Source organism: Poromitra crassiceps, assembly GCF_964638095.1.
Source record: "Poromitra crassiceps genome assembly, chromosome: 22".
Taxonomy (NCBI): domain Eukaryota; kingdom Metazoa; phylum Chordata; class Actinopteri; order Beryciformes; family Melamphaidae; genus Poromitra; species Poromitra crassiceps.
The window spans coordinates 4,465,578-4,487,861 of record NC_139647.1 but is presented as its reverse complement, the minus strand read 5'-3'; the positions used below and the strand labels follow the sequence as shown (position 1 = coordinate 4,487,861).

Sequence of the window (22,284 nt, the reverse complement as noted above, 5' to 3'; positions counted from 1 at the left end):
GTGGTGTTTGGTTTTACTTGTGTTGATCACTAAGTGGACGTATAGTCAGTGACCTTCTCATGTACCACTACATGACTGTGGAAGAGGCTGAATACTCTCCATGAACAGCAACCAGATGGGTTTCAGGGTGAAGTTATCCTTCAACACTGACCAGGGAACAGCTTCAACACTTTCTTTGCATAATCATTTGTGGTGAATTTAGGCAAAAGCTGAACCTTCTGAATAATCCAAAAGGGATAAGTGAGATGAAGTGTGAATGAGGACCGGTCGAAAGCCCTCTCTCTCTGGGATGAGCATCCTGCTGATGTCAAGCAGTCAGACACTGATCAATAGCCGTGTCTAGACTGAAGATGGGTGAATATATCAACCACTAGTACCACTTTGAAACGAATAAAAAAAACTCTCTCCGATGCTATTGGTCTCTCTGTAAACTGGTCATCTTATCTCCAATGCATTGCTCCAAGTACATCTTGAAATGATCACACACATTTCAGATAGCATAAAATATGTTTCTTTTTAGTTAAAAATGAATTTCTTTTTCATCACAGCCAAAGTTAAGAAATGGATGAATTTCATATTAATAATAAAAAAAAACATTGTCAAAATGCCTAGGACAGTAAGTAAACACATTTATCTCTCATAACCGTATGGCACAAACCAAAAGACATGGAATCTCAACATGGCAAAGCCAAAAGGACAAACAAAGGGCATTTTCAAAATAAACAAATCATTTGCTGTTAATTTCTGCAGGCCTTGAGGCTAAGCATAATGTATGCTTATAAAGTGCTATCATGTATATTAAATAAAGACAAACTATTTAATAATTGTGACAATCCGATCTATTACTGAGATGATTTGGGAAATGCAGTTGGAAGTTGATTGGAATCACTTTCATTTGCTCCTTTAATTTCCTTTCAAAAATAAGCCACAGTATTTATATGAATTTGTATGAATAAATAGTCTATCAACAGTGTATTGGATCTCCAATCTTTCGCCCATTCAAATAACAAAAGAACGACTCCACAATTGGAAAAATCTGACTGATGGAAAACAGTTCAGTTCCCACCAAGAGCGTTAAGTGGATCATCAAATATGTTGCCCGAATCTGCTGTTGCACTGGTGTCCTGGGATGGTGAGGTTTTCTTAGATTTTTTAGGAGGCTTTGTCACTGGTTTTGCTGTGCTCGATGAGAAGATATCATCTTTAGAGAAAGAAATGTGGTTGGAATATTCTGTTAAACAATGACCATTTTAAAAGATTTCAAACAGTTATTGAAATTTACCAAGCCAAACAAAACCCACGATCAAAACGCAAATGCAAATGCAAATGAAACAGAAATGCCTGGATTCATTTTTATGTGCTTACCCATATCATCAGCAAATATTGACTTGGTCTCCCCCTTCTTCTTAGACTTCTCTTTTGGTTTTGGAGTGGCTGTCAGGTCGGCGAAAATGTCAACGTTGTCGTCAAATAAGCTGGCGTCCATGTGCTTCTCTTTGTGCTTCTTGTGAACTTTAGGCACGGTGGTTACTTCATCCTGGGAAAACAGAAAGTCAGCCAATAAAGGGAAGACATGACACGCTGGCACAGAAAACCTTGTTGACCGTTTGAACATCGACGTGATGAAGAAAGTACCTGGAAGATGTCTTGCTTGGAGAAACTACTGCTGCTCTTGGTGTCTTTACTGGCTGTGGATGTGGGAGTGGAGCTGTTGCTCAATCCAAAGATGTCCTCTTCGTCGTTATCTTCTTCCATAAAGGAAGAGGCCTTGGCTTTCGTAGTAGCTGACCTCGGCTTGACCTTCTGGAAAAGGTCATTTCCGTGGTCGTCAAAAATGGACGGAGGTGTATTCTTCTCCTTGACTTTCTTCGGCGTCGTGCCGCCGTCGGCCTGATCTTGTGCAGTGGCGTTAGTGTTTCTGGGGGAGGAGGGCGTGGTGTGTTTTGTGAGGGAGGGCGTGGTGTGTTTTGTGAGGGAGGTGGCTCTGAAGACACTGCTGGAGCCAAACAGGTCATCCTCCTCAGGAGAAGGCAACACCTGTGTATTGCTGCCCTTACTAGAGTCTTTCCTTCCGGGGTTTGTGGATACTGGCAATGTAAGCACAGAGGGTCTAGGAGAGATTTCAGGGAATGAAGGTTGAGAAGGTGAGGAGACTGGAAAGGCAGTGGTTGAAGTGGAGTTAGGTAGTGTTGTACTGGCTAGGCTCGGGGCAGACTGGCCTGGGGACGGTAAGACTAAAGCAGACAGACTGGGGTTCTGTCCAGGCGTATCCTCTCCCACGCTCTCTTCCATATCCTCCGCACCCCTCTCGGCTGCTTGCTGCCTGGCTGCTCTGGACTGGGGCCTCCGACGCACGGAGCCTTTGGCACGACCCTACATGAGAGAAGAAGACATATACTCACAACAGGTCAGGAACGTATCCAAGAAGGCAGTGGAAAAGCAAACTACGAGGACTACAGAGAACGCCGACACAATGCTCACAGACTCCCAACTAGACCCACCTTGCTGGCGCTCTGCAATGCAGTGACCTGGACGGGGGCGTCGAAGCTCACCGCTCCCTCGCCGGCTGTGCGGGCGCCCACAGGAGTGGTGACGGGGCTGGGGCTCAGGCTGGAGCTGGACACCCCAGAGGAGGAACCAGGGGCCGGGCCAGAGGAGGAACCAGGGGCCGGGCCAGGGAGCACGCTGACGGCCCCGGGGATACGGGGCGCAGCACCAGGGAGCAGAGCGCCGGGGTTGATCAGCAGATTGGCCTGGGTGTGAAGAGAACAAATGCATTTAAGTCATTGATAAAGGCTAAAAAGACCCCATGAGCTCAACCAGACTATTAAAGCAGAGTGTTTAATCAGAGTTGAATACTGTACATACTACATACATGCATATGCCTCAAAGCTAGGGCTGGGTACCATTAAAAATATGACACCAGTACCAAATAGCAATACCAGTACCCATAAAGTGATACCAATAAAGTACTTAATGTAATATTCTTTTCTCTCAGCATGCTGAAGTACCAACTCCGTCACATACTGTATACACTGCACTCCACTTTACCACCACAGACTGTATGATTGGGTTGTAGCTGCTGCGGCAGTGGGCCAATCAATGCATTCAATCGAAGAACACTTGCGGTGATTGGCTGCGAGCAAAACCATACAAATAGTAATATTTTTCTAGATCTGTGTGCAAAAAGGATGGAATGCAGGTATTGTTTTTGACTGGAGAAGTTTTGATACTACTAACTTGGTACTGGGTTATTTCGGCCGGTACCTTAATACCCAGCCCTACACGAAGCTAAGCGTTTTAAAGAGGACGTGAAACATTTGATCATGTGACTCTAGTTCATTTGCATTTCACCTCAGACATGACAGGACAGGAGGTTGACTGTACAGTAGAGTGCAGTGCAGTAGGCTAGTGGAGTACAGGCTAGTTGGTGGTAGGAAGGATTTTGAATTCTAACAGGCTCTTGGATTGTGGTTGTTTTTAATCAAAATGTTCAAAATCTTGACTACTATATACTGTACAGTCAACCTAGGGACATCACCTAGCCGCACCCTAGTTGGGGAAAAGCTGAACTGTGGTTCATCTTTCTAGCAAATCCATGTCAATTTCAGACTTGAAAGCAGTGTCCTGTCTTGTCTGAGGTGAAATTCAAATGAACTAGAATGATCAAATTGTTCATGTCCTGTTTAAACTCGAGACGGTAACCCTCTCTACTCATGCAGTTTCTCAATGTGGTCCCAAGCAGCAGATGAATCAGAGGCAAAGCAGGAACCTGAGAATGTGAATGGAAGAGATGCAAGAACAAGATGTGTGAGTGACATCATGTGAAATCTTAAGAAAGGGAGAAAAATGCTTCCAGCGTCGCAGAAATCAAATCAAAACAGAGATTCATCTTCATCCATTTGACAGCCATGCTATCTTCACCAAGCTTTTAAGTCAGAATGTGAAGAAGACCAGACATCTTTGCTTCAAGAGAGCTTCCAAGAAACCTCACAAAGGAGAATACGTGAAAGCCTCTTCAGAAGGAATGAAGGAGCGAAATGTCAAAAAGAAGAATGATTTGAGATTTTTGATTCAATAAAAACAACAAAAAGAATTACTTGGAGTTTTCCAATCCTCGACGAGGGATCTCTAGCTTTTACAGGGCTCGCTGCAGGCTTCTGTGCAGTTAAATAACAGCAGTTTCAGAAGGGACAAGAATGGAGGCATTTCAACCAACCCCTAAGATGCATTCCTATATCTCTATGAGTAAATGAGGGATGTAGATAGAAACAGTAACATTGTATCAAAGAATATAACATCAGCTAATAATATTAGTTATTAGTATGATTATATTATACTATTATTATATGAGTAATTATTCCTACATCAAAAGCACATGACCATGCAAGTGTGGACATACTTGCCCAGTGGTCAAGTTAACCGAATATTTTCTGTCTTTTCTTACCCATTTCTTTTAACAATGACATAAAAATCTGAAGGCCATCTGTCATTTTAACACAGGTAAATAATAGAAATGACAGAATTTTTACGAGCATGTTTGTCAAAATGACAGACAACAAGAAAGACTAATGCGACCTCTGTACGTGCCCAAAGAAACAAAGCAGTCCATGATGTGATCTGATCATCTGATCTGATGTGATCTGATCATGATGTGATCTGAGCTACAGCATATTTATAACGTACCTCACTCTCCGGCGTGGATTCTGGGCTTGCAGCTTTCAGAGACGCTTCGCTGTTCGGCTTACTGGGCTTTTCTGTTACTTTCTGAGCATGGAAATCAAAGAGGAAAACATGAGACAGAGTTGAAGGTTCTCAATTTAGAGCTGATTTCAATGACTTTTTTCAGGGAGCTGATTTTCCTTCTAATGTACTAACATACAGCAGACTCCTCCTCCTAATGTACTAACACACAGCAGACTCCTCCTCCTAATGTACTAACACACAGCAGACTCCTCCTTCTAATGTACTAACATACAGCAGACTCCTCCTCCTAATGTACTAACACACAGCAGACTGCTCCTCCTAATGTACTAACACACAGCAGACTCCTCCTTCTAATGTACTAACATACAGCAGACTCCTCCTCCTAATGTACTAACACACAGCAGACTCCTCCTCCTAATGTACTAACATACAGCAGACTCCTCCTCCTAATGTAGTAACACACAGCAGACTCCTCCTCCTAACGTACTAACACACAGCAGACTCCTCCTCCTAACGTACTAACACACAGCAGACTCCAGCTAAATTCTAACCAGCAACAGAATCATTGACTTGCTACCGGGGGAAGAGCTTTGGGCTTGGTGGTGCTGAAGAGGTCGTCCTCATCCTCATCTGCGAACAGACTGTGTGCTCCCGGCTTCGCTGAGCTGAGCTTGGCACTCTAAAAACACAAGTACACACAGTTTTGTATGCTTAACATCTCTATATTAATTTGTTCCACTTATGATAATACATATTCCATGACTGGAAAAGGAGCAGGAGGAAGAAAGACGCATTTTACCTGCCCCTGACTCAAAACACAAGCAAACAATTGATACAGACATCTGCCAATTTCAGTTACACAATAACCACCATTTCAGTAACGTGAGAAATTACAACAATGAAACAAAACGCCATATGTGGGTCACATGAATTCTGTGACCTTAGAATGTGAATGCTCGATGCATCAGAAAACACAATGCAGTAGACTAACAGATGCACATACAGATAGCATGTGTATAAATATATATATATCATATGTGTTTGACTGACCGCAGCTTTCCCTGAGGTGGAGAACAGGTCTACATCTGGGTCGTTGTCCTTCTGCTGTGTCTGACTGAACAGCAGTTCCTCATCCTGGAACACACCTGTGCTCTTTGTCCGCGGTCGCTCCTCTGTAGGCTGGAAACAACATATACACACACATTAATACAACCTGGACTGCAGTAGAAACGTTTCATGTCAAAATATGTTTGTTTGTGTATGTATATATGTATATGTATATATATATATATCTCTATGGCTGATGTCTATTGCGCTGATAGTTCGTGTGTTAACATGCCGGAATGTTTTCTGAATAATCCCATGAAGAATGGGTCATGAAAATGACACAGAAAATATATATTTTTTTAAATGATAAAGAAATTGTGATTCCCCGATAATCCTACAAACCTTTAGTGCATTTCTGGCCGTCGATTTACTGGGAATAAAAATGGGCTGGTTCCAGTCGGTGTCGTCTTCTTCCCCGTCCCCATCAAACAGACTGACCGTGTTTACTTTCACTTTCTCTTCCTTCTCATCCTCCTGCTTATCATCCGGTGGTGGGCTGTCCTTGGAGAGGAAGTCGCCACCGCCGTCCGTTTCATCCAGTGGGCTCTTGGTCTGCTTGTTGGCGAGAACGTCGATGCCCCCGAAGAGACTGATCGCTCCAACTGGCTTCTTTTTAGTGTCACTGCCCTCTGCTGGGGAGGAAGGGAGCTGCGCCTCGGGGCTCTTTACTGCTGGCGTCGCCTGCTGTGAAGGCTTGTCCTCTGGTTGCTCCGTGTCAAATAGGGAGGGCGACTTGGGGGCCACAATGGCGCTCTGAAGAAAACACGCAATCAAATCATGATTAGAGTGAGATAACGTCATTGAAATTGCACCATAATATAACAATTCCCAAATTAAATTATATAACACTGTTGTGTTACATTTAATTTATTAATCCATCCATTCAGATATATTTGAATTTATCCATCTTAAAATATATCTTGGCTCGCTCACCTTGGCAGCTGGGGCTGCAGCGTCTGTGTCCACGGCAGGTTTGATGCTGAAGAGGGATCCTTTAGCTGCATCATCACCACCCTCATCTTCAAACAAGAGCGCAACTCTCTGAGGCTTCTTCTGGCTACAGGAGGGAAGGGAGAGATCTCCTCAACATTAATAATTAAACATTAATTCATTAATAACATACAGATCCCTGCTTCCTGTTCTATTGATATAAAAAACACACTTTGTTCAATAAAGGAAGAAAGTTATGTCGAAGAATTTGAGTACCAAGTACACAAGTATGATCAGTAAGAAGTACACATTTAAGATCCACAGTGTGCAAACATTCTTTTGCTTTTGTTCAGTTTGTGTGAAGGAATTATGAATGTATAATTATTGAATGTAGAAACAATAAACTCCATCTTTTGTCCCTCATATACCATCAAAACTCAATACCTTGACTCTTTTGTTGGAGCAAAAAGGTCATCTTCGTCCTCATCAAAGAGGCCGCTGCCTTGCAGAGGTGTTTTGGCACTGGGGAGACTGGAGGGGGCGCTGGCACTAGGCCTCATCCCTCCTGTCTTGGTCTCTGACTTCCCTGCACTGGGTTTGGAGCCGAGCCACTGGTCCTGCCATTCACACGTTCCAACAGATAATGTATCAGAACCCTTCAATCAAACAAGCTACGATACATTATTACTTTCTGTGGAGAGTTTAGCTTGTTCTCAGGACATTTTAACACATTACATTCCTTTTTGCTGATAAGGTTTGCCTGTCATCCACTAAAGCACAAAGCTGCAACTAGGGATGGGGCCGATCCAATCCAATATCTGTATCGGATGGCGATTTGGCACTAATATTTCTTCTTGCAATTCCAGCGCTGGCCGTAATTTGCCCATGTATAATAGTATCCTTCTTTGCCTTGTATATTTTCTTAATTGACTTAATTGTCTGCTTTTTGCAAGATATATTTAAAATTAATAATCTTTAATTGGCCAAATCTTTGCCTATACTGTATATTCAAGAAAAAGATTGGTATCGGCATAATATCGGTATCGGCAGATATCCAAATTCAGGTATCGGAATCGAATCGGAAGTGAAAAAAGTGGATCGGTGCATCCCTAGCCGCCACAAAGTGTCTTTTCCCTCAGTTCATTCAATAAAAGAATGCGAGTAGCGTTTCTTCTCTTTACCTCATCATCACTGAAGAGGGAGCTGGATACAGTCTTCTTGGGTTGCGGTGTGGAGGCTTCAGCTTGCTTAGGTTTTGCTTTCGATTTAGCTACAGACGCAAACAGATCCTGCAAGAACGGAAGACAAGATGATCGTGATCCACTTATTGCGAGAACAAGCTGAACCTACTTTGGACAGGCGTGTGAAAGAATATCTCTGTTTTTCCCCACCTCTTCTTCCTCGTCATCAAACATGGACAGGGAGTCCTTGCTGATTTTGCCCTGGCTTGTATGTTCAGGGTTGGACTGGCTCTTAGGTATGGTTGGAAATATCTGTGGAGGCAAGGCGGCACACAGGCATTAAGTACAACATATCACTGTCATGACTTTGACTCCCAAATGAAGCTTAAGAGGCTTACTTGTGCATCCTCATCATCAGAAAAGAGGCCTCTGGTCTGGGCTTTCTGAGTCTGCTTGGTAGAGGCCTTCCCAACATCTGGACCCGGCCCGTTCTGAAACACACACCACCAGGATAAAAACCGAATGAAAAAAGCTGTATAACCCTTCTTGTGTGAATGAATGAAAATATTGGTATGCTACTGGTAGACCTGTTGTGAATTTTAACTATCTAACTATCTAGCAAACTCACACAATCTATGGCACAGTTGCCCTGCTCTAGATGGTCATAGATGCACCAATCTCTCATATCCTGTGAGCCCATCTCTCAGTCTGCAATGAGACTGCTAGTAATAATACTGTAAGTGCATTTCTTTATCCGTCTGTAGTGTACTCTTAGATCCTAAGTACACCATACATGATGGTGTTCTTCTAAGTCTTAGAACACCCTACATGATGGTGTTCCTCTAAGACTTAGAACACCCTACATGATGGTGTTCCTCTAAGACTTAGAACACCATACATGATGGTGTTCTTCTAAGACTTAGAAGAACACCATACATGATGGTGTTCTTCTAAGACTTAGAAGAACACCATACATGATGGTGTTCCTCTAAGACTTAGAAGAACACCCTACATGATGGTGTTCCTCTAAGACTTAGAACACCATACATGATGGTGTTCTTCTAAGACTTAGAAGAACACCATACATGATGGTGTTCTTCTAAGACTTAGAAGAACACCATACATGATGGTGTTCCTCTAAGACTTAGAAGAACACCCTACATGATGGTGTTCCTCTAAGACTTAGAACACCCTACATGATGGTGTTCTTCTAAGTCTTAGAAGAACACCATACATGATGGTGTTCTTCTAAGACTTAGAAGAACACCCTACATGATGGTGTTCTTCTAAGACTTAGAAGAACACCCTACATGATGGTGTTCCTCTAAGACTTAGAACACCCTACATGATGGTGTTCCTCTAAGACTTAGAACACCATACATGATGGTGTTCTTCTAAGACTTAGAAGAACACCCTACATGATGGTGTTCTTCTAAGACTTAGAAGAACACCCTACATGATGGTGTTCCTCTAAGACTTAGAACACCCTACATGATGGTGTTCTTCTAAGTCTTAGAAGAACACCATACATGATGGTGTTCTTCTAAGACTTAGAAGAACACCCTACATGATGGTGTTCTTCTAAGTCTTAGAAGAACACCCTACATGATGGTGTATTTATCCGTCATTGACGTCCTTCCTTATTAGATAGAGAGAACTTTATTTATCCACGGAGGGAAATTATTTCGTACGAGGATAACAGCTCCTCTCTTGTGACTGTATTTAAACCCTGGCTTCTGTCTTGGCCAGTTGATGAAACAATGTACCAGCCTTAAGCTATACTCTGTATTCCTCTGCTTGCAAGCTACAATATATTCATCTGACATCAACCTGACTCCAGAATCTTTATTCAAGTATTTTAGACCCAACAACAACTCATCAACTAGGTCTGTAAGAGCCATGAATTGATTTATTATTAATTATGATGAATTATTAAATGGATAATTGTATGCTGGTTTAAATTGTGGTAATATTTTGGTAGTTTATTTATTTAATTATCACAGTGTTTGATAGAATCAGTCAGGTCACATGTATGATATTAATTTTAATTTAATTAATTAATTTAATATTAATTTATCCACCTGTTGACCTGCTGTTGGAAGGAAAGAGAGGAGTGAGTAGGTCGCCGTATTTTTTGCTGACCACTGTTTATTAGTTCTGATCGCTGTGATGACTTTAACTAAGTTTCTGCACGTTGTACTAAAGTTGATTCTTTTTCCTTCATAATAAACCTAAATATAAATATAAATAAAGACAAATATATTTTGATCTCAGCTAATCTTTTTCTTGGTAGCGCATCAAACAATCTACAAACAAGACCTCTCTCTCAGCCTCTCAGTGACTTTTGACTTTGTCTCCAGTAGTCGCTACGAGGTCAACAAGACTTAGAAAACAATCTATTGATACCTTCTCTGATTTCTCAGACTCCTCGCTAGCAGACGCCTGACGTTTCTTCAGGCCCTCAGTGAGCACGTTTTTAGTCCCAGGGCCAAACATGGAGATGGCCCCCGCTGGCATCTAAACACAACAATTATTCATTAATTCAATGTTTATTTGAATAGGGACAGATACATATTACATGGAACATTTCAACAAGAAACCGTCTCATGTCATATATCATAGCATTTATAGCCTAAGCTAATTTGCAACGTTTGTCCCTAGATCATCGCTACGGACAAACAGAAAAAGGCACAATGTTGTGTTGACATACTGTCCTGATTGTTAAGACGAAGAGCTTATTCTGAGAGTGAAGTGAAGAAGTCGTCGAGCTAAGCACTTCGACTCCAACGACGTGTCCGTACCTTTTTCTCCGGGGGTTTAGCCTGCTCTTCCACGACCTCCTTCTTGCTCGGCGCTGGAGGCGGGCTGCTCTCATTGAATATGTCACCATCCTCCTCATCGTCTTCATCAAACAGGTCGACGGCCTTCTTGGGTTTAAAATTCTCCTGTCCAGCTGAGCAAAGGAAAGTGGTTTTTAATTAAAAGACCCCATCTGGACCTGGAACCAACCAAGCACTAAATGGACCAATTCTCACACACGTACCGGAGCTCGACTTCTTCAGGCTTTTACCGCTGAAGAAGTCATCGTCCTCTTCCTCGTCGTCAAATAGCCCGCCTGCTCCGCCTCCTCCTCCTGTAGGGGCTTGTTTGAGGGCGGCCTGGGTCTTGGGTGTAACTGCTGTCCCATTCTCCTTGCGCGCCACTGAGTCAGAGTCATTCCCCGAACTGAACAGGCTGTTATCTGTGGGGAGAAAATGATGGGGTTTGGTTGGCGGGGAGGAGGAGGATGGTTCATCAGTCAAGTCAGTGGTTTCAGCTGTCACAATGTCTTGTACCTGGGAATATCGAAACGCCACCTGGTGGAATCTTCTTGCCAGGCTTGGCAGATTCTAGTGGGAGGGGGAAAGGAGAGTAAACAACCCACCCATCAAAATGACTATTTATGGTGAAGAGTAAATAAGGAACGCCGTGGTTGATCTTTGAAAACCAATATTGATTTAAAAGCCGTGCATGACAGTGGGGCGGCTTTCTGCTTCAACACACTGGATACAGTACAGTATGTGTGTCTACCTCTCAATGGGATAGACACACTTTAATGTCTAATGCACACATGGGCAAAATGTGGCCCCAGGGCCGTACCCGGCCTCTGGAACATCTCAATCTGGCCCCCAACGTCCTCAAAGAAAAACAAAAACAACCCCCCAAAAACTCAATAAAAGGCAGAATTATGTTCATAAATCTAATCTGCTACAGCCATTGGATTTGTATCACTGTTATATCGGGAGATTAACCAGAAATTACCAATTACAATGGAAGACAGGGTTAACTAGAACGACCGCGCCCCGCGGATTTATGCCTCCGCCATTAGTTCATTCTTGAGTCCAAATCGCCATTTGAGGCAAATTGGAAGAAATTCCGTCAAGGCGCTCCGGAGATGTTGCGTTACAGAGCTTGGAAATTGTGTGTGTGAACTTGAATTTTGACCTTTAACCATCAAAATCTAATCAGTTCATCCTTGAGTCCAAGTTGATGTTTGAGGCAAATCTGACGAAACTCCGTCAAGGCATTCCTGAGATATCGCGTCAACAAGCTTGAAAATGGCGGTCGAGAGAAAGTCACAGTGACCTTGACCTTTGACCACCAAAATCGAATCAGTTCATGCTTGAGTCCAAGGTGATGTTTGAGGCAAATTTGATGAAATTCCATCAAGGCGTTCCTCAGATATCGCGTTAACGAACATCGGACGGACGTACGGACAACCCGGATCCATAATGCCTCCGGCCTGGCTATCGCCGGCGGAGGCATACAAATAGGGAGACTCCTGCGAAAATCAGGAGTGTTGGCAGGTATGATCTCCAATGTGTGGCCCTTTGCTTACTTGTATGGCCCTCTGAAAAAAGAAGTTGCCCACCCCTGGTCTAATGGCACTATGTGTTCTTTAATCTGTCTGTACCACTCTTATTTATATGATTTATATGATTTCATCTGTCTGTACCTCTCTTATTTATATGATTTGACACATTTGTCTGAGGCCGTCTTACCTGCGGGGTGCTCAGTGCTTTTTGTGCTTTCATGCAGTGCTTTGTTGTCTTCAGACGCAGGAGGTTTTGGTGCCTCGGAGAAAAGATCCCCCTGAACGGCAGAACATGATACAACACAGGTCAAACTGTGGCTGGATACCAGAGCTTCTGTCTGATGTGCAACTGGAATCGACAGAGAGCAATGACATGCCACTGAGTTCAACATACCTCATCATCAATGACACGCCACTGAGTTCAACATACCTCATCATCAATGACATGCCACTGAGTGCGTTTACATGCACACCAATAAACTGATAACTGCGAGTAATCAGTTTATGGCAATAATCTGATTGCTGCGTTTACATGCACTTTAATAATCCGACAATAGGAAAAACCTGGGTTTACATGATTCAGTCAATTAGTCGGATTTCTCTCCAGAAGGCGGCGGCAATTCAACTTTTTACATGCAACTTGTACATGCGCAGATGTATAAACCCACAAGAAACCTGATACGCTGTATACATGCACTCAAAAGACAGGTTATTGGCCAAAAACCTAGGTATGTTTATCGGTTTATTCATAACCCGATAACGGCCATAAACGGATAAAGCTTATCGGTTTATGCTGTTTACATGACAATTTGAATAATCAGGTAACTCCAGAAATCCGCTAATAAACTGTTTATTGTCTGCATGTAAACGCACTCACTGAGTTCAACATACCCTCAGGCTCTTCTAAATTCCGTGTCAACACTACAGTTGTAAGAGCCCTCCCATCGAGCATAGCATTTTCGTTAGACAATCTGTGTTGGGCATTAAACTCACCTTATTTCTGCACTTTGAAGTCACAGGTAGGGTCGGGTGGGGCAAACTAATTATATCGGAAGCTTAGTTGCGGAAAAAAGTGAGCTGCTGTTCTTTTTTTTAAGACAAATTTTGACGAGAATCACTAGGGGTGGGAATCACCAGATGCCCACGATACGATACTGAAACGATACTTGAGTCACGATACGATAGTATTGCGATACTGCGATATTTTCGATATTGCGATATATCGATATTGCGATATATTGAATATTGCGATATTTCGATATATTGCGATTTCTTACTTTTTCAACTGCAAATGATGTCCCCAAAGGAAAACTTTGTCAACATCTGGTTTATATAAGAACAATTTTTCAGTCTGTACATCTGACTTCAACCATTTTATTGCAGCAACATTGTCAAGTAGACAGACCAACAACTTTCATAAAGTCATGTCATAGTTGCATACACCTGACAAACTGAACTGTTTGTTACAGTCTACTTACAGTCCACCTTAACTGGATGTGTGTGTGGACTACTGTACTTATGTAGTTTTTGCAACTTCACTTCACTTACACAAAACATCTTGTGCAGCCCATTCAGTAACTGGGGAATTTGTAAATTACTGTTATGACAAAACTGTTACTGTTAAAACAAAATGAAAATATACTACCGTTTGTTTACTGCTGGCCTTGGAACTAAAGTTTATAGTAGCCCGGTGGCCTGGCATGGCCTGCAAAAAAAAAAAAAAAAAAAAAAAAAATTGTTTTTTTTTTTTTTCAATATCGATACTTGGCGTCCAAATATCGATACAATATCGTCAGGCAAAATATCGCGATACTGTGGTGTATCGATTTTTTCCCCCACCCCTAAGAATCACCGAGTTGCCTGGAAACAGAGTCCAGACGCATGCGCACTGGCATCATTTTGTTTTGTACATACATTCTACAATGCATTTAGACAGACCACCACCGCTCACTTTTTTTCGGCAACTAGGCTTCCGATATAATTAGTTTGCCCCACCCGACCCTACCTGTGACTTCAAAGTGCAGAAATAAGGTGAGTTTAATGCCCAACACAGATTGTCTAACGGAAATGCTATGCTCGATGGGAGGGCTCTTACAACTGTAGTGTTAACACAGAATTTAGAAGAGCCTGAGGGTAAAGTTTAACATATCTCGTCATCAATGACACGCCACTGAGATCAACATACCTCGTCATCAATGACACGCCACTGAGTTCAACATACCTCGTCATCAATGACATCATGCCACTGAGATCAACATACCTCGTCATCGTCGTCAAACAGGCCTCTCCCTCCGCTGAAGAGGCCGCCTTTCCCTCCAAACGGAGAGAAGTCGTCGTCATCCATCTTTGGTGGCTTGAATATGTCATCGCTGTCATCTTCAGCTGCTGTTACCAGGTAAATAAACAGAAATGAACAACGTACCGTTGGAAACATTGTAACCGTTTCTAAAAAGAAAGAGAAAAGGATAAATGTACACCGTGATTACAAATCAAGTGAGGATGAATGAGCGTCCTACCCAGTGGCGTTGCAGCCTTTGGCTCTTTCTTGACTTTACTTTTCTTCTTCGATGTCAAAGCTTCAACACACAAAAACATCCATGAGCTCCTCACTGAGCCATCTCTTTCTATGTCAAACTCAACTAAGCGCCACAGCATCTTGATGGTGATTTTTCATCCAAATGAAATTACTTAGATTGTGTGGAACAAATAAATAAACTAAAAATGAAATGATTCTGGTAGAGGGAAAAGAGCAACTTACATGTGCGATCAGCGTCTGGTTTGCTCACTGGTTCACCTTTGATTCGTGCAGCAAGCTCATCAGCAAACGACGATGAGCTTGTGTTCTGAATGTGACACAAAGACTTGGCATGAAGAAGGAAAAGAAATAGCACACATGAATATTCCCTCTAGTGGCCAAGTAACACTTCTGCATGACGTTCACACAACTATTATGGATACATAATATTAGGCTTGAGCGGGACATATTTTTTTAAGGTAAGAAAAAGTAGCCTACAAATGGCGAATAAAAAATTGAAATAAATGCATAAAAAAATATTCAGGCTAAGCCCAGCACAGGCAGACACTTGCGACTATTTTGGCTGAACAAAAAAATGGTTTTGAAGGTATTGAAAATCATACCGTCAGGATTTCTAAATACCCCAGTATACCGTAATACCGCCCAAGCCTATTACCATATATCTGTTGTTGTATCAATTTTGGTCATTCTCTAGCCAACAGGTATAGCAGGCATACCCTGTTTTCAATAAACGATGAGGCAGGAAGCCACTGAATAATGCTAAAATAATTTAAAATTAAAAAAATAACTTTTTTAATGCCTTAAAATACACACCAAAGCCTACAAAATGCTGTAAAGGCTGTGTATTTTAAGGCATTAAAAAGTATTTTAGCATTATAGAGTGGCTTCCCTCCTTTATATTTAGAACTGTGACCTTTTTGGCAGAACTATTAACTTCCACTTTTTTGAGCGATACCTTTTTGTCATTGTCATTGTCATCACCCTCCTCCTCCTCCTTGTCCGACTCTCCAAATATGTCAGAGTCCTCATCCTCCTCTTCATCGTCTTCATAACTCAACATGGACGACTTCTGCAAGGATTTAGGGAGGAGGATCCCAAATCATGATTTCTTTACAATGACCTACCGGTACATTTAAAAATTAATCTTTGATACTGGGTTTGGAAAAGTAAACGCCAGCTCACCTTCTTAATACTGCCATGGCCCTCCTCCTCCTGTTCAAAGTCCTCATCAGAATGCTGTTGATGAATAGCATAAGGTTTCACTTAGCTGATATGAACTATATATTTTGACAAATGGTCTGACTCTTTTTTGATCAAAAGATATATATATATTAAAAAAATCTTACAACTGCTTCTTTGCCGTCTTCGCTCTCAATTACACTGTCTCGATCGCTGTCGATGCTCATTTCTGGAAAGGGGTGAGAATCATATACGTACATGAGTAAAAACAACTATGTGCTATGAGGGTTGGCATGTGATGATGAACAGCGTGCTGAAACACTGCCGAGGGTATATAATATAATATTATTATAATATATAATATACCATCACTCGAGAGATCACCAAGTCCAACATCATCCTGCTCCATGAAGGCCTGTGAACCAATGAGATAAGGAAGGGGCCTGTCCACATAAAGGTCCTGAGAACATCAAGACAGAGAAAGGCACAGAGAGCAAAGGTTAAAGTATTAGACACCATTTACACCTGGCACTAACATGCGTTTTCTGTGATCAGATTGCAATCGGATAGTGCTTGACCATCTGCAAGACACATTGAAGACGGATTGCGATGTGATCGGCCAAACCACCTCCGGAGGTGGTCGGTGCCACATTGAACACAAGTGTAAATGCAATGTGTCCTCTCAATCCGCATACAGCAACTGCATGGGATTGAGAGGACACCCGTTTTGGGTGATCAGATTGCAATCTGATCACCCAAAAACGCATGTTAACTCCAGGTGTAAATTAAATCAGGCTAATGTGGTCAAGCACTCCGATTGCAATCTGATCACAGAAAACGCATGTTAGTGCCAGGTGTAAATGGCCTCTTAGGTATCATTGCTGTTGCAGTTCTGCTGTAAGTCTCTAATCAATAAGAAACGTTTCATTTGGAAAGACCCTCGGAAGGAAGTGAAAATGCTGACTCAAATAAACTGCACAATCTCCCTCAACGGTTGTTTCCTCTTTCCTCTTTCCTGGCACCAGATTGAAAAACAGGAACACACCGAGGGGGGCAGTTTTGCTTGGCCGCATTGAGGCCAATGTGGAAGTAAGAAAAACGGAGGTTCCTCAAATGACCGCTTGAGCCTGGCTGCAGAAGCGAAGTCATTCCCCAGTCACCCCCATGTTAAAATGCCCGACTTTACAGCAGAATTGGTCTCTCCCGCTAATTTCCCCTTTCATGACAACTGTACGCGGGTGAATTTTTATATAACTGACCTGTTTAGAGTCAAATAGACAACAAAAAGACTGTTTTGGGCTTGATGACTGTCACCTGTCCAGTGATCACGCAGCTCGCCATTCACGAACCAATAGCAGGCGCCGCTGTGGCTCTGGGAAACCCCTTCTCGTCCAAATATGGCTACAAATACGTCACCTGACCGCTGGCTCAAAAAAAAACAAGATGGCAGCGACCAAAATACCAAACTCAAGGCTTCAAAACGGAAGTCCACGAACCAATGGGTTACATCACACTCTCTACGTCCATCTTTCTTTACAGTCGATGGCACACACCTTCGGCTCCAGGATGGCCTCCACTCTGTCTGTGGTCTCCTCGTCCTCCGAGTCGGAGTTTCCTGCTTTGATGTCCAGCTGCTCAAAGGCTGAGTCCAGCACCCTCAGACCATAGTTCACCGCTTCCTGCATCTTGGGGATCAACTCTGCCTCTTTTTGCTCCCGAGTTTTCTCCTGGGGGAGAACACAGGTGACAGGCCAAGGGGTGTGAAGGACTTGTCTAATGTGTGCACACTGCCAAGTTTATACATGTTACATTTTCTATTGGAAAAAGTAAGGAGAAGGAAGGATGAATTATGAATACCTGCTCAGGCTGCTTCTCCAAAGCCTCAGCCTTGGATACAGGCTCTTCCACCTCTTCATCATACACTCTCTGATGCAGGAAACAAATAAAGAAGGCTGTTGTTACAAGGTAACGCTCTATATGTGCATCTCCTACCTCACAGACAGACAACAGTTCATCTCCCTCTCCGGTCACACCTCCACCTTCTCCTGTTACGCAGGGGGTCCCCCAAGGCTCAGTCCTTGGCCCCCTGCTCTTCATCTGTAACATACTTCCCCCTTGGTCACATCATCTGCAAATTCAACCTGGACTTCCACTGCTACGCTGACGATACCCAGATCTACAGTATATCAGCACTAAATCCATTCAGAACCCACCACTCACCTACATCGAAACCTGCATATCCACAATTAAAACCTGGCTGACCCACAACTTCCTCAAACTTAACAGTGAAAAGACGGAACTTCTTCTCATCAGCACCAAATCCACACTCAGCAAAACCGCACCCATCACACTCGCCATCGATGACACAACCATCACCCCCCCCCCCCCCCCGGCTCGCAACCTTGGCTTCATCCTGGACACCACCCTCTCATTTGATCCCCAAGTCAGCTCCATCATCAAGACCTCATACTTCCATCTCCGCAATATTGCTAAAATCAGACACTGCCTCTCCCCCCCTGTTGCTGAACCCCTCATCCACGCCTTCATCTCCTCCCGTCTGGACTACTGCATCTCCAGTCCCTCCTCACCGGCATCACCTCCCACTCCCTCCAGACGGTTCAGAACTCAGCTGCCCACCTGCTCACAAATACTCGGACCCGGGATCACATCACTCCTGTCCTCCATTCCCTCCACTGGCTCCCCATCAAAGAACACATTAACTTCAAACTACTCCTCCTCACCTTCAAAGCCCTCCATAGCCTGGCCCCCCCATATCTGACTGACGTCCTTCTCCCCCATCGCCCTAACCGAACCCTCCGATCCTCATCCACTGTTCCCCTCACCGTACCACCATCCAAACTTGAAAGATTTGGAGATCGAGCATTCTCGAGAGCTACACCGACTTTGGAACTCCCTGCCCCAGTGATCGTTGTCATCTTGTTTTCTGTGTACTCATATTGTCAGCATCTTTGGGTAATTGAAAAGCGTGATATCAAATAAATCAATTATTATTATTATGATCATACATACATGCATGCATGCATGTATGATCTATCAGATTTTCACTCCCTAAAATGTGCAAAAAGTAGGATTAACAGATATAGTATGTTAGCCACAATTACAGTATAATAAGTCAAATTACAGTACAGCAAAAGAGAATTAATTTGACAAGACATTACATTTTCTATGAACTGTGTATTGGAAAGCATGAGGAAGTCGTTAAAGACAGAGTTCAAGCAGCTGTCTGTGGCCTTGGTGTCACGAATCAGACTGTCCAACTGCTTCTCAATCTCGTGGGTCTTTGACAGCATTCTCTGGGAGAAGTCTTGGAGGAACAGGAAGAGCTGTGAAGAAGGGGCACATATTTATTGAGAGGCACAACCGCACTTCATTTCATTACCCCAAAGGGGGTCATCCCTATGTTCCCCGGGTCCTATGTTCCCCGTTTTTCCCAAATAGTGTCCACCCGCTAAGCCGACCACCCGCAATGCCGACCTTAGGTTTAGGCGTGGGGGTGGGAGAGGTTAGGTTTTGGGTTAGGGTCTGGGGGAGGTTAGGTTTAGGCATGGGGGGAGCTTAGGTTTGGCGTGGGGGCTGGGAGAGGTTAGTGAAAAATGGGGAATATAGAACCCGGGGAACATAGAACCCAAAGCAGAGCAGTCCTCTCAAGTAGCAGCCAGGAAGTCAAAGGCAGTTTGTGAATCCTTAAGCTTGCTTGGGCTATCCCAGAGCTTTCCTGACTTACCCCCGAGTCAGCTGCCAAGGACCAGTTGGCACTGGTTTGTCGCATCTCTTCGAGAGTCCAGGGTCTCTCCCAAACCCGAGCATCACTCCTCAAGTGCGCACTCTGCCTCGGCCCATTCGCCATTCCACCTGGCAACCCGCTCATCTGCAATCATCACACCACTTGTTGCTATAATAGCCGTATTATGTTAAGTCATTTGGAAAGGCGCCTTTAGCAGCTGACGTTCCTAAACGTCGGCTTAACTAAACCTAATGTAGTTTCACTCCTACAACTGTAACGTCAACAACACGCTGGTTCGCGCTCTGAGGCAATACAAGTCTGCGCAAGTCAAGAAGACACAGAAATGCGTAATACATCCTTCGACTGGCTTTCACAACCTGCTGGCATGTTACTCTGCTGGCTGGCTGCAAGAAGAAAAAGCGGGGGCACTGCTGTTTGGCCAGCTAGATACAGTCAATGCTAGCTAGCTATATTAGCTAACAGGGGAGCTAATGTCAACGTTCGCTAAAGCCGTTCAAAGAAAGAAAGAACAAGCCGTCCACCCAGATTAGAGTGATCCGATGCTTACCTTGAACACCTCGGGTGTCTACTGTTGTCCGCGGTGGGAAACTGTGGTCAGAAACGACGTAAAAAATGCGATCGATTATGCTAATGTGGCCTTTTCCTCATTGGGCTTCTGACAGTTCAGCCATGTTCAGTCTGCAGACAGTCACCTGACTGCCGTTGCCGAGCAACCCAGTGAAAGTGGGGCGGAGTGGTGAAAGAGAGGCGAAATGAAAACAACAAACCGCTATGTCAAACAGTAGGGTGATTGATTCCGATTAGAAGGTTAAGCTTCAGCCAGTGATTAGCTGTGTGATGATCATCGATTACTACCTGAGCTTTCAGATAGATCATTGAAGTGCACAAAAATGACAACTGGTTGGTTGCATTTTTAATGAATCCATTTTTAACAGCATACTTTTAATATATTCACACATTCCTTCATTTCTTTCTTATGTGAAAATCTGGCAATTTGCAAATCAAACCCAATTTAAGAAATTCCATTGCTACTCCAACCAGCACAGTAACCTATCTAAAGGCACCCATGTTCTGATAAAGTCTGTCTCCAAAATAAAAGAGCTATGGCACAAATTAATGTTTTTGTTTTGTTTCTTTGCTTGTTTGTTAGTTTCTTTCAGAGAAAAAAAATCTTCTTGGCTTTAAAGGCTACATTCAACTCATGTGCATAAACCATGGATACACGATGCATAGCCTATAGACGGTTTTCACCAGATGCAACCCCACAGCACTGTTGCATTAGGCTCTCCCCTCCTCCTCTCCTCTCCTCTTCTCCCCCTCTCTCCTCTCCTCTTCTCCCCCTCTCTCCTCTCCTCTCCCCTCCCCTCCTCTCCCCTCCCGTCCTCCCCTCTCCCCCTCTCCTCTTCTCCCCCTCTCTCCTCTCCTCTCCTCCCCCTCTCCTCTCCCATCCTCCCCCTCTCCCCTCCCGTCCTCCCCTCTCCCCTCCTCTTCTCCCCCTCTCCTCTCCTCTCCCCTCCCATCCTCCCCTCTCCCCTCCTCTTCTGCCCCTCTCTCCTCTCCTCTCCCATCCTCCCCTCTCCTCTCCCCTCCCATCCTCCCCCCTCCTCTCCTCTTCTCCCCCTCTCCTCTCCTCTCCCCCCGTCTCCCCTCTCCTCTCCCCTCCTCTCCCCCTCTCCCCTCCTCTTCTCCCCCTGTCCTCTCCCCTCCTCTTCTCCCCCTCTCTCCTCTCCTCTCCCCTCCTCTCCTCTCTTCTCCCCCTCTCCTCTCCCCCTCTCCTCTCCTCTCCCCCCCATCTCCCCTCCTCTCCTCCCCTCTTCTCCCCCTCTCTCCTCTCCCCTCCCCCTCTCGGCTCCCCTCCTCTCCTCTCTTCTCCCCCTCTTCTCTCCCCTCCTCTTCTCCCCCTCTCTCCTCTCCCCCTCTCATCTCCTCTCCTCTGGTCCTCTCCTCCCCTCTCCCCCTCTCCTCTTCTCTGGTTCCCCCCACCCACCCCAGTCAGCGGTCGCCTTTTATACACATCCCAAACATCACAGGACAACGTGATTGGCTGGCTCAGATTTGAACAGATCTGAGCCAGCCAATCGCGTTATCCTGTGATGACGTAATGTCCTGTGCTCCATGACCGGATGGACCATATATGGATTTCCTCCCCCCGTGCTATCATAGCTGCTGACTGTTACTGCACTATCCGTCAGATCCCTTTGCAAGGTACATGGACGTTACTCTGCAGAAACTACAGTAACAAAATCACGAATTGCTCTGTTTTTGGAGCTCTGCATGACTGTGTTTGTCTAGTTAACGCGTAACGTTAGCTAACGGCTAACATTCGCTAGTTAGTCAACCAACCAGCAGCTAACATTAGCTAGCTAGCTAGCTTACCGGAGCCGATATTTTTTTCGGATGATGGCGAAGGCATAACCCACCCCTGGCCCTCTCTGCCTCTGATTAGTGGCAGCGTTATAAACCATAGATATGACTATATTAAAAACAAACACACTGGCGTCTTTCATGCAGGCTAGCAAGCGTA

General features: G+C 44.1%; 1 protein-coding gene across 2 annotated transcripts; it reads right to left on the bottom strand.

Annotated features, from left to right (window-relative positions):
- Window positions 1-553: 553 nt before the first annotated feature.
- On the bottom strand, window positions 554-20,432 carry washc2c (WASH complex subunit 2C). 2 transcript variants are annotated; one of them, XM_083657955.1, is made up of 31 exons: window positions 20,308-20,432; window positions 19,740-19,883; window positions 19,174-19,338; window positions 17,852-17,920; window positions 17,548-17,721; window positions 16,361-16,454; window positions 16,162-16,223; window positions 15,998-16,051; window positions 15,771-15,884; window positions 15,038-15,122; window positions 14,796-14,855; window positions 14,540-14,664; window positions 12,467-12,557; window positions 11,261-11,314; window positions 10,969-11,166; window positions 10,727-10,878; window positions 10,332-10,442; window positions 8,324-8,416; window positions 8,136-8,237; window positions 7,926-8,033; window positions 7,189-7,361; window positions 6,748-6,871; window positions 6,157-6,567; window positions 5,758-5,886; window positions 5,285-5,386; window positions 4,687-4,767; window positions 4,101-4,160; window positions 2,502-2,753; window positions 1,636-2,373; window positions 1,366-1,537; window positions 554-1,201 (listed from the first exon to the last, which is right to left on the bottom strand). In XM_083657955.1, the coding sequence occupies exons 2-31, from the start codon at window positions 19,881-19,883 to the stop codon at window positions 1,056-1,058; spliced, it is 4,443 nt and encodes a 1,480-aa protein (XP_083514081.1). In that variant the 5' UTR covers window positions 20,308-20,432; the 3' UTR covers window positions 554-1,055. The 2 variants fall into 2 exon arrangements, with proteins under 2 accessions (XP_083514081.1, XP_083514082.1); XM_083657956.1 differs by lacking the exon at window positions 4,101-4,160.
- Window positions 20,433-22,284: the final 1,852 nt, after the last annotated feature.

Bases quoted from the DNA above. Each gene is read 5' to 3' on its own strand.
- washc2c (XM_083657955.1), bottom strand. From the start codon at position 19,883: ATGAGCGGGTTGCCAGGTGGAATGGCGAATGGGCCGAGGCAGAGTGCG. The intron at 11,167-11,260 runs GTACAAGACATT...TTCTCCCCACAG, and splicing joins TGGCGTTTCGATATTCCCAG to ATAACAGCCTGTTCAGTTCG. The intron at 4,768-5,284 runs GTAGCAAGTCAA...TTCCATGCTCAG, and splicing joins AGCCCAAAGCTCTTCCCCCG to AAAGTAACAGAAAAGCCCAG.